The 12,487-nt window shown below is 33.8% G+C and overlaps 1 protein-coding gene across 1 annotated transcript in view; it reads left to right on the plus strand.

Moving 5' to 3' along the window:
• The first annotated feature begins 1,948 nt into the window (after positions 1–1,948).
• The window catches only part of LOC146138780 (ribosomal protein S6 kinase alpha-3-like), a 29,355-nt gene continuing 18,816 nt past the window's right edge, over positions 1,949–12,487 (plus strand). The window contains exons 1-5 of the mRNA XM_083393843.1: positions 1,949–2,150; positions 3,495–3,533; positions 4,078–4,216; positions 6,302–6,439; positions 8,401–8,587. Of these exons, the coding sequence (XP_083249969.1) occupies positions 2,082–2,150; positions 3,495–3,533; positions 4,078–4,216; positions 6,302–6,439; positions 8,401–8,587 (572 nt within the window). The 5' untranslated portion in view covers positions 1,949–2,081. The remainder of the gene's footprint in view (positions 2,151–3,494; positions 3,534–4,077; positions 4,217–6,301; positions 6,440–8,400; positions 8,588–12,487) is intronic.

Below are 12,487 nucleotides of genomic sequence, written 5' to 3' on the forward strand. Positions count from 1 at the left end.
AATAATTAGTAAGGTTGATAATTATTCTGCCGTAGTAAGATTCGCATGTAATTTCTTATTTTGAAAGAGTTGGTCTTTAACTGATTGGACATTTTATGCCTCAGATGGTAAATTGTTAATTGGCTATATTGTGATGTGCACCGGTATATTTGTGAAAGCAGGGTATATTTGTCGACCTAAATTTAAAAATTACGTCACTTAAATTTAGTTATAATACGGTACTATAGTATTTGAATAAACGACTCTTATATTGGCCATTTAGTGGGCTGTATGTTTGCTGAAGCTATATATCTTGGATACTTTTGTAAAGAAACCAATCAGTGCAAAGTTTTACCTGACAAACCTGCAAAGTAAGACCCGGCGAAATTTTAAAATAAAATATTTTGCACCGGCGTTGCCTATTTCCCTCATCGGATTTTGCGGAAAAAAATTATTTGCCAAAAATCCAAACAAGAAAAGAAAAGAAAAGTTTGGAGCAATGGCGGGTGTTACGTGATTCGTGTAAAATTTTGTCCATTTCAGGCTCAACTTCGCGGTTTCGCCAATCGGATTTGAACTAAAATATTTGATCATTATAAAATAATGATGTAATCCGATAAAAATGGCGCCATTTATAGTAATTCTCAATTGATTTAATTATGGGCGATTATGCGGTTTCACTTATATTAAAGTACATTGTTGTTATAACGCATCTTCCTGTATATATTATGGAATTTTACCACTAATTTAGTTTATGAATTCGTTTTTTAAATTGTTAAGAAATTTAGACCAAATTTGTCAGTTCAAAACCTTAACGAATGGGCTTATTTCAAACTCATTGAAGCCCAACGGCCAGTCTTGCTAGATATTTTTATACTTAGTGCTCTGATAATTCTCATGTCACCAATTAATGTGCTGAAAAATTTATACTACATCTAGGAATATTGTATAATCTTTTTCCTGGAACATTTTAAACCCAAATAAAAGGTGCCTAAATTAAATTTAACCCAGTTAATTGCACACCAGACATTTAAAAAAAAATTTGCAGGCACAACCAATTAGGTAAATCGCACATAATAATTTCTAAGAGAAGTTAAATTTTCTAAGAAAGGCTGAACATTTCAAACCTCATGTGTCCAAAAATCCTTGATAGCAAAAATACACACTTGAAAGTTTGTGGCTGCACACCTGAGATCTTGGTGGAAAGTGCCATACGCAGCCTGACCTATCCTGTACGCAGCCTGACCTATCCTGCAGATTAAAACTGACTATTTTTTGTTTAAAATATTTAGAAATTGCTTATAGTCGACTATAAAGTGCCTTTTGGTCATATTTTTATATAGCAATTAATTGATTAAGCTCACATTTGTCTTAATATTCCTTTTCCTAAAATCTTATAAAGCAGTTTTATTTTTCCTAATTTCTTGCCATCCCCTATGCTGTTTGTATTATAACCTTTAACTGAGAATTAAGCAAAGCAGTTTAATAAACAGAAAAACAAGATAAACTATTGGACATAGCCATAAAAAATACTGCATTTTAAAAGCAATATACTCCAATAGGTTGCGAAATTCCAGGTGAACTTTCAGTCATTACCGAGTCTGCATTGAAGGCCGCACCAAATTTTAAGGTGTACAGGTCCTACCCAAATTTGTCTTTTTTTAAAGTTTTGGACCAATTCAGGGCGCTGATCTAGAATCATACCACATTTTCGTCCGGGATTTATATTGCTAACAATATTTGGGTTTGGGTGGGTCAAGTGATATTATTATATTTATTCTTACATATGTATGCCTTCCTTGCAATTTCAACTGTGACATCTCGTTTTGTTACTGGTAAAATAAATGTGGTAGGATTCTAGACCAGCGCCCAATTCAGGGGTGTACACATCTCTTAAAAAAATATTGAGTGTGCACCTGCCATGGAATGCAGACTGGTTCTTTACTGTGTTTTTATTCTTTAAGGGTCCTCGTAAGTTTTTTGTTGCAGCTGTTAGGTTAAACGCAGGTGCTTCGTTACTGTTTATTAGTGTTCAGCGTGTGGTGGTGTGCTAATCGCATGTGATTGATTGAATCAAATCGTATTGCGTCAATCCAATCAATATGCCGCTGGCACCGTTCGCAAATGGCTTGTTCGTCGACCAAGTCAACACCCAGCCCCTTACAGAGGAGGTGTGTGTGAGTATTAACCTTTGAAAAATAAAGCTAAGACTGGTTTAAAGTTAACTGACTTTGAAGGCTATCAAATTTTGTGGGGATATGTATATAGGAATTACCCTTCGTCAAGAATTATTAACAAAGTGCATTCATCTTTACTTGACTTTAAAGCCCTTTAAAAAATTAACCCCAAAATTAACTTTCAGATACTGAATATTTCATGGCCTTAACTTCTTTACTACTATGATGAAAAGAATAATGATAGCAAAGTGTATTCATCTTTACTTGACTTTAAAGCCTATGTAATAAAAAATTAACCCCCAAATTATTGAAATTGTACAGTTGAAACTTTCAGATGCTGAATTGGTTTTCTTGACCCTAACTTCTTTACTACTATGATGAATATAAAATAAAAAACACTGGGCAAAAATAAAGTCATTAACCTTGACCTTTTGGGTGCTAAATAGGTTTTATAGTAGACAATGTTAAATTTACAATAAAAAAAAAAGAAAACTGAACTCTTCTATTTTTAATATTATTTTTTATTTGAAGTTTCTAAACACAAATTTAATCACTACCAGGGTCTCCTAAACAGTTTGCACTGGACCCATGGAAACTACAGACGTCTCTCTTGTTTCAATTTTTCACATAAATACCATGGTTAAAAAAATAAATCTAGTTTAATATTACCAGTCACCTGGCTTTTAAAACTGGAATTGAACTCCAAAATTACACAGTTTATAATTTTGTTGAACATTGACATCGGAGAAAGTTAGGATAAGGATTTTTGCAAATTATTGTGAAGTGATTTACTGATTGGTGAATTTTTATATAAATCATATTTTTTTCTTAACCTTTGACTTTATCCTTAACAAGTTGGTATAAAGTAACATATGATATAATGTGGATGTGCCTATTAGCCACAGGTGTAGGGATAGGTTTCCTTATAAATCCAATTAACAAAAACAGTTTTATAAAATGATGACAATGACAAATATACATATAGTCATAGGCGCCGAACTTTCAAATTTTCAGACCGTTATTTTCTAGACAGTGCAAAGTTTCCTTTGAAATGGGCAAATTGTAGCAATAATTTGGAAAAAATGACATAAAACATAAAAAAACATAGTCTGGGGGATTCTGTGGCCTTGTCTATTTGTGGCAATTCTGGAAAATTTGAATTACTTTTGGTTAACTAAGACTGTTCTAAAGAAATTAATTTGCACTTTAATTGAAAACTTGGACGAATTCTAGGGCGTTTTGGCGCCATACGAGAAATCTAGGGCGTCTAAAAACGCTCTGCACACCCACGTTTGGCGCCTGTGCGTAGTCTAACAGACTCTATTTTGTATTTTACAGCAAGAAGATGATATGGCTGTTGACTCTGTAGAGATTAAGGTAAACTTTTTATCATTTATATTTTTGGTAATAAATTAAGCCATGGGTACTTTTTATAATAAAATTACTGTTTGGCGATCAACACGGATTCTAATATTTACCAGAAAGTCTGTCAAGAAGTTCCCGAAAATAACATTTTTTTGTTTTCTTAGTTTAAGATTAAAACACATTATTCTATAACTGTGATTGAGTCTGTTTTCAGTCCTGATCAAGAGGCAAGTCAAACACAGCACACAGGATATCGTACTGTAGATTCATTTTCTAACAATGTATTCATGAAAAGGTCTTTTTGTTTTTTACCCAGAAGACATTGTTAACTTGGTCGATTTGCCGTGAAGATCCGAAAACAAGATCAAAATAGCTGTTTAATAAATACTACTGAAACACTTGCCTAATAACGGAAACAGCATAGCTCATTCAGCACAGTGACAGTTCGGATATGAGGCCTCGAGTTCAAACCTCAAACAGACTGCCTTTTTATCCTATGAATAGATTTTTTACTGGCGGCTTTATCATTTGCTGACACATTTGTTTTTGTCACTAGGATGAACCTATGCAGGAAATCGAGATTAAGGAACACACTAGAAAGGGATGCGAGAAGGCCGACCCCGGTCAGTTCGAGTTGCTCAAAGTTCTTGGCCAGGGTTCTTTTGGCAAAGTGTTCCTAGTTCGTAAAATCACTGGTAAGTTAAACTTTTCTTAACTATTAAGGCCTACCCGTTTTAATTATTTTTTTAAACTTTTTGCGAACCTTTTTGATTAAATGTTCAACAGAACAGTTTTCATTCTCTGTTTCTACACGTTTTGTTTAAGTAATTTGCAAATCACGGTATTATTAGTTGTTTTTTCGTTCGCATGTTGAAATTCACAAAAATGAAATATAAATTTATAGAATGCCATGCACAGATCCATAATGTAGCTTGATATAATGAATGTTAAAGCCAAACTGGTTGAGCAACACCTGAAAATGCTAATTATTGCATTAAACGATGAGTAACTCAAAATGATGGAATTGCACTCCACCTTCATAAGTTAATTTTGATTAACTGCGGTCACAATAACTGATGATACAAGTATGTATCGAAACGTCTTTATCAAGAGGATGTCGATTCACTCGCATCTTTTGGCTTTGCCATTCATTAATAAAATATAAAGAGTTAATCGAAACATTTAAAATTATACCTACTTCTGCATATGCTTTGATGTTCTTACTAGGTTATTCATGTAAAGATTTAAACATTCAAAACGTTCAAAATTATACCCACTTCTGTTATGTATCAGCTTTGATATTCTTTATGTCTTAGTTGGTACAACCTCAAACCATTATGCTCCAAATTAATAGATTTAAAACTTTGTTTGAATCGATATAGGATTACTCATTACCCCTAAATGGTAACCTCTGAGAGTTCACAACCCATGTTAGAAAATGCTGACTTAACCTATTGCTTTAAAATAAACGGTTTACCCTTTATATTGCTAAGATGAACTGCGACATATTAATTTCAATTTTACAATACAAAACATTGTGTAAGATTTTCCAAAAAATAAAATCTATCTATCTTACATAAAGCTAATGAATGGAGCATTTCTCTGTTATAAAATAAACTTTATGTAAAGATATTCTAATGAACTGTGTCCCTTACTTTTACAGTTGTAGTTTAAATATTTGACTGAGAACACAATACAACATTTTTCATGGTATTCCAAAAAACTTTCTTTTGGTGGAAGTATAAAAACAATCTTTTTGTCATAGTTCCCTGCTTTTAAACCCTTGAAAATAATGGCTTTAGTAAATTGTGGTAGTTTGTTGTTCTGGCCACTCCCCCATTATGTTGTTATTGCAGTCTATGTTTAGAATCACAAACAGAATGCCATTCTGAATGCAAAATGCATAAATTTCCTCCATAATAGCTGGTTCATGTTACAACTTTGTTTAGTTGTTTTATTACAAGAAAAATGGGGTTACTACAGTTTAATAAAGAATTTTATAATTTATCTTATTGTACCTGTTTTTACATAGCGTTTTTCAAAAGCTATTCCACAGAGTTTTGTTTCTTGATCTAAACAGTAGAGCTCATCTAAGCAGTTATAGTCACTCACCCTTTCAAGTGATTTAACCTTTAGTCTTGAATGAATTTGAAGAGTCTTGAAGTTTCAGGTTTGTTTCTAACTTGCATAACAGCATCTGACACACAACATTGAAAAAACTGTAAAAAGTCAGATTCGGACATTAGAAATGACAGAGAGCAAAATGGCTCAATGGTATATTAGACGTAAAACATATATCCCATAGAGAAGTTAATAGAATTTTGAAATAAATCTTAAGATAATGACTGAGCCTGGAGGTTCTAGTAAAATGTAGTATGAACATCAAGCCAATACAAAAGTAGTCAGCATTCTCGTAACATTTCGAACAAGTTGATAATGGCTTGAGGTTGTAGTGAGACATAGAATGAATATTAAAACCCATAAAGAAGTCGGTAGCACTTTGCCAACATTTCGAATAAATTTTAAGACAATGGTTGAAGGTTGTAGTTAGACAAAGAATGAATGTCAAAACCATATAGAAAAGCATTTTGCCAACGCATAAATCTTGAGACTGGAGTACTGGACCTTGTATCAGACATGGAATGAATGTACAAACATAGATAGCATTTTAACCATTTTTTTGTTTTATACACAATGTTTGCAAAATGCTATTTGAGTACAACATGGAACTAAAAATGGGATCCTGGCATTTAATTAATCAAATGTTTAATCATCTTCAGGCAATGACCGTGGGCAGCTGTACGCCATGAAGGTTCTGAAAAAAGCGAAGCTCAAGGTCCGTGATCGTGTTCGTACCAAGATGGAACGTAACATCCTCGTAGATGTCAATCATCCCTTCATTGTGAAAGTGTTCTATGGTACAAGATAATTAATTGGTTGATAGTTTTTAAATGTTTAAAAAATCAAAACCAGCCCAATAACACTAGTGTTTATAACTATTTATTAAATTTCAACATTCAAAGAAAACATTGGTTCTATAACTTGAATATTAAATGTCAAAACTATTACATTAAATAGGAATAGATCTTAGGTTGAGTTTTTTAAAAGAATATTGAAGGACAACTGTAATGACATTGCATAAAAAGACAGTGCCGTTTAAATCTAAAATTTAAGGCTTCATTTTTGGAATAAAAAATAACCTTGGAATGCAATTCAGACATAATAAAAAAGCTCATTTAAATCTTTCAATGCATTTTGACTAAGATTTTAGCGCGAGATTGTTTGACAACCTGTGGTTTCTTTAGTTTACCTTAAGAAACACTGCACTAAAGTAATGTATGTATACGTTGACCTACCAAAGCAACATATTCCTAAAGCATTTCAAACTGTTGGAAATCTTTATATCAGGGGTGGGCAACTTACGGCCCACGGGCCAGATCCGGCCTGCCAACGCAAATCATCCGGCCCGCGACCTATTTTACAAACTGGACACAGAGCGATATCTATATCTCATAATTTCTAGCTATTTAAACTACGAAAAAGCAAATATTTTTTTGTGCTTTGCGTTAATCATGTTCCTCCATCGAGTGTAAATTGCAAAACATCCTGGTTTTATCCTTGATTAATTGACGTTGCGATGACAATAAGATGCGTAAAGTATACACAGCTAACATATAACGGCCTGCAGAGACCTTTTTTAGTTTGGTTTTGGCCTGCGACTAGAAAAAGTTGCCCACCCCTGCTTTATATGGTGTTTTCAAATTGTTATCATGCACCTAATCTGCTTTGAGCAAATCTTCCCAGGCTAAAATCTGCACATTCAAACAACATTATTGTTTGCATTTTTTCACATTGTGTTGGCTCTCGACTCAAAGTTTGCCCACCCCTGCATTAAAGTAATGTACAGATTAGCTTACCAAAGCTAGGGATGTTCAAAGTAGAATATCGAATCCTTGGATTCGAATCCAGATGAGATTCGAATCCAATTCTGCCGTTTATTTCGGGTAATTGGAACCGATATAATTTAATGTTTCAAGGCCGATTGTTGCACCTAATTGTACAAACGCGAGTGGTAAGTTGCCTCTAGTTGCGGCGACCAATTTACAGTGCTTGCTTTAAATTAACCTGGTAGTGCAGTGTCAGCGTTTTTTGGGCGACCAATTACTTGCGTCTTGCGATAACGTTCGTCTAACAATTAGGTGTCAATCAAGCATTATTGGGCGAGCGACTAACGTGTAATTTCAGGTGGGAAGTTCCCAATTTCCCTAAATGCGTTAAGTTGCAAACGTAACATTACGTTGCAAGAGGTGCTGGATGTAACCAAATGCGCTATGGGGTTACTTAAGGTCAACTTTAGGCCAATATTCAGCGAGGTTATACAGTAATGCACAGCGTAATTGTCAAGTATTCGTTATGTCAATAGTAACTTATTCTTTGCAGTACATTATTTGACTGCATAAGAGATCATTTTAGTCAAAAAAAGAAGCACAAAAGCACAAAAACCCAACAATGCTTTTAAAAACAGGACCGAATTGCTAAAGAGTTCTGTATTCAGTGTTGCATTGTACTCACTATTGGCAAACATACGTTTTGGAAACAACCTGGACAGTGGACATATTGCAGTTTACACAACTGCTTCAAATGACAGTTGTTAAGAATGTTAAACATATGGGAGATTTTTTTTAGTATAATGTACACATGTTAGCAAAAAATCCCTTCCCCAAACAAAATCGAGGTTAAATAATTTAATAAAATTATACTAGGATTCGATATTCTGGATTCATTATTCTAGATTCAAAACCTATTATTCTAGAATACCTTGGTATTCTACTTTGAACATCCCTAACCAAAGCTTAACCCTTTTAAAATTATTTTAAAGCATTTCAAACTGATGGAAACCTTTACATGGTGCTTGCATTCTTGCGCGGCGGCGATCTTTTCACTCGCCTATCTAAGGAGCTAATGTTCACCGAGGACGATGTGAAGTTTTACCTCGCTGAGCTGGCTCTTGCACTTGATCATCTTCATTCACTCGGCATCATTTACAGGGATCTCAAGCCGGAAAAGTAAGAGTTTTTCTTTTGTGTGTTTAAACCAGGGCTGTGGAGTCTGACTCGGGGCTTTGAACTTAACAGAACAGGGTTGTTTTGTTTTGCTTCAAAGTTAAGTTACTTGTACTAACAGAATGTAGCAAGCATTGGAGTATGGTTCCTCTCCGAGCCTGTTTTGGCTCAGTTGGTAGAACGACAGTCTTGGCATGGCCGTGGTCGTAATTTCATTCCTTACTGCAGGCTGGTTGTTTTTGTAGCCTGCCCTGCTTGCACAATTGATCAGCAGATTCGGTTAGCCTGCGATGGATTTCGGTGCACTAATGATACGGAAGCCGTAATCGTTGGTCAAAGAGCATCTTCCGAGGTGCTAGATCACAGTTGTTAATGAACATATGTATGTGTGTTTTGCATTGTTTTGCTGGAGTCGAACTTAAGCCTTGAGTAAGACTACCTAACTCCAGAGTCTGACGTGCGTAAGAGCAGTTACAATTTTGCAACAGATATGGCCACAAACTGATTATGGTGGAATACCACATGGTGTAATATTTCTTTTGTGGGTGGGTGAAAAACTTGGAGTGAATTGCTAAATATCCACTTTATTTTAGTTAACGTATAACTCTGAACTCAACAAAATCAGAAATTATGCCAGAGTTAGACATGACTGTGGACTAGTGTGGAGTTTTTTAAGATGTTTAGTAATAGATTGTCATTTTTGGTGCAGCTTAAGTAAATTGACTGATTGTTGTAAAGTAGAAAAAGATGGTCTGTTAATTTTATTTTTAAAAAATTTCAATTGTTATGATTCATGATTTTCTAGTTTTTAAATAGTTCTTTTAAATTAATGTATCTCTGTCTGACGTGATCACCACAGTGTTCATGTGTTTAAGCTTATAATTACACTGCATTATGTTGTCACTATGGCTAATCTGTTATATTTAAAAGTATGCCATGCTCTGGACACTAACTAAACTTACCAACATCACAAGTTTGTTGACCAGTAAGTAAACATACTTTTTCAAATTTACAAGTAAAAAAAGGTTTTTGTAACTTGCCAGGGGAAAATTACTCAGGGAAGCTCTTGTTTATTAGGCATTTAGAGGGTTATATTGAATTAGGATTTGCAATCGCCAGAAAAACAAAAATGTTCAGTTTGCGGCCAACTGTTAAAACCATCACAATCACACAGAAAAGCTCTTTAAACGCAAGTGTATTGCTGTTTGAAGGCAGTATAACTGTGCAATTGTTTTGTGCCACAATGCTCAGTCGATTTCCCCATCCTGGTGTGTGAGTTTTACATGCGCTTGTGTCTAAAGAAATATCAGCTGTATATTTTGTAAAACTACCAAATCATTTCAACTTTGTTCTATATTTTCCTGGGCCGCCCAAATTAGGACTCCAATTTGCAGCAGCAACCCAAATCAGCTTATAAGTCATTGCATGGTTTCATTCTTTACTATTTTCAGTTTAAAACCATGCAATCATCTCATGTCCTTGTCATAATCATTGACGAGTGCTGCTTTACCAGGGTATTTTGCATGTCCGGGGCAACATAGTCATGTAGCGTTTAAATCCAGGAAGTCATAACGTAGGCACCACACTTTCTTGTCTAAACAAGTCTTATGCTTGTACATTGTACATTATGCTTGTACATTGTATATTATTCTTGTACGTTGTACATTATGCTTGTACATTGTACATTATGCTTGTACATTGTACATTATGCTTGTACATTGTACATTATGCTTGTACATTGTACATTATGCTTGTACATTGTACATTATGCTTGTACATTGTACATTATGCTTGTACATTGTACATTATGCTTGTACATTGTACATTATGCTTGTACATTGTTTTTAAAAATCAGTTATATTTTAAATAAATACAGCAACTTTGCTGACTTATTTATATGCCACACCTTTATTTGTTTTACATTGTCAAATATACATTGATTAAACCTTAGTTGTCCCTTACATTATAATGCAAAACTTGAAAGATTTCGGTATTTGTCCAACAAACTGAAGGACATTTTCAGAAAAAAATATTTAAGTTAAAGATAATTCACGAAAATGCCTATTCTTGCTATTTAGCTTGTACACATTTAAACACAAATACGTGGTTTTGCCATAAATGTGGCCAATTTGTAGTTTGTTTGTCCGCAAATGAAATGTCTTGCTATGCACCTAGTTTTGTCGACTGTATCATGACCAAAGGTTAAAAACCAAAAAAGTTAGACTTAACCTACTTACAAAGCCAGTTTTGCAACAAAAGCTGAGTTTTAACTGGAAATTGATCTAGTTTGAGACATCTATTGTCAGATTAAGTCATAAGCAGTATGCCAAAGCAAACATTAACATTCCTACGCCCAAAATGTTGTGTCTGTGTGCTCACCAAGTGGACAATTGAAATTCTATGGGAAAATGTTGCCAACCCACACATAACATCAGTAACATTTGTGATTTTGGTATTGTAATATTCACCCAATTTTCATAAATATATATATAATATATATATATATGTTTTGCACAATTTAGCTTTATGCTCATAAAAGAGTAAGTGACAATGTAATTTTTATGCTCCCATTGGCTTGCTAGTATAGAATATTTTCTACTGCTTTAATTTTAGTTCATAACTGTAAAACAGTTTAAATAAGGAGTTTTTTACCCTTTAGTGTTTGCTTAAAAAACATTTGTTTTCCTGTATCATAAGTCATTTTGAATTGAAAAACTAAAAATAGCAAACTGAATAAATGATCAACTTCCTCTTTCACTAGCACAATATTCAAATTTCGGAATTATCAAAAACAATTTATCTAATGCAGCGCCTTTTAAAGTGTAAATACTGGCTTGTAACTAATTTGGAGGTAAATAATTGTTACTCAGTTATTAGTTCTACTCTTCAAATTTTGCAAATTAAAAATTCAATAAACACCCATCTGGCACTACACTTTTTGGGTTGTTCCACACACATTTAAAATGACGCAGTGTTGAGTGGGTATAATAAAATTTCTGTTTCAGTTTTTTCTAAAATTATAGTTCAGTTAAATGTATTTGAATTTAGCAATATTGTAGCCAATTGCTTTACAAACTGCCTTAAGTATCAACAAACTACATTAGTATTTTTTTTTTTTATAAAAAGAATATATACTGCTGAAAAAATTTTCTTTTTTTGAAAGTATGCAGGTTTGCAATCCAATAGCATTTTGTCAAAGTCTGACAAAAACTGTTAAAAAACAACAAATACTCTTTTAACTGTAAAATAAAAAAAACCCAGATAAATAGTGTCTTTAAAGTTGATGTATTTTGGGTTGGCATGGAAAAAGGAGATAAAATTTGTTTGGCAAGCAGATAAAAAATTAAAATGAAAAACATAGATTATTTTGTCAAGTAAGTCAACTTAGTGCAGGGGTTCTTAAACTTTTTTTACCCCGGACCCCTAAAATTTTTTTTTGCTTTGCATGGACCCCGGTAGGCAAGAAATGCTTCAAAATGATGTCATAATATGACGTCACAATACAAATAGACTTCATAACTCTGTTTATTTCGGTCCGAAAAATGTAAAAGTTAAATGGAGTCTAACTATACATTCAGTGCAAAACCGTTTAATTTTTAATTAAGTGTTTTCTTAGAAAAAATAATTACTTAAGTATACACTAGTTCTTTAATTAGGCCTTCATGGACCCCCTAAAACTAGTTCACGGACCCCCAAGGGGTCCATGGACCCCAGTTTAAGAACCCCTGACTTAGTAGAACTGCATTTCGTTCAGTCCAGTTGTAGTATTGTTTTTTTGGGCCTCTGGCAGGGGCGTATTCAAAAAAATTAAAAAGGCCGGCTGAAATTTGGCAATTCCCTTATTTTCCATCTGACGTTAAAGACTAATGACATCATAAAATAGAGACACATATGAAAGGGAAA

This window comes from Ascidiella aspersa, chromosome 7 (genome assembly GCF_963924565.1).
Source record: "Ascidiella aspersa chromosome 7, kaAscAspe10.2, whole genome shotgun sequence".
Taxonomy (NCBI): domain Eukaryota; kingdom Metazoa; phylum Chordata; class Ascidiacea; order Phlebobranchia; family Ascidiidae; genus Ascidiella; species Ascidiella aspersa.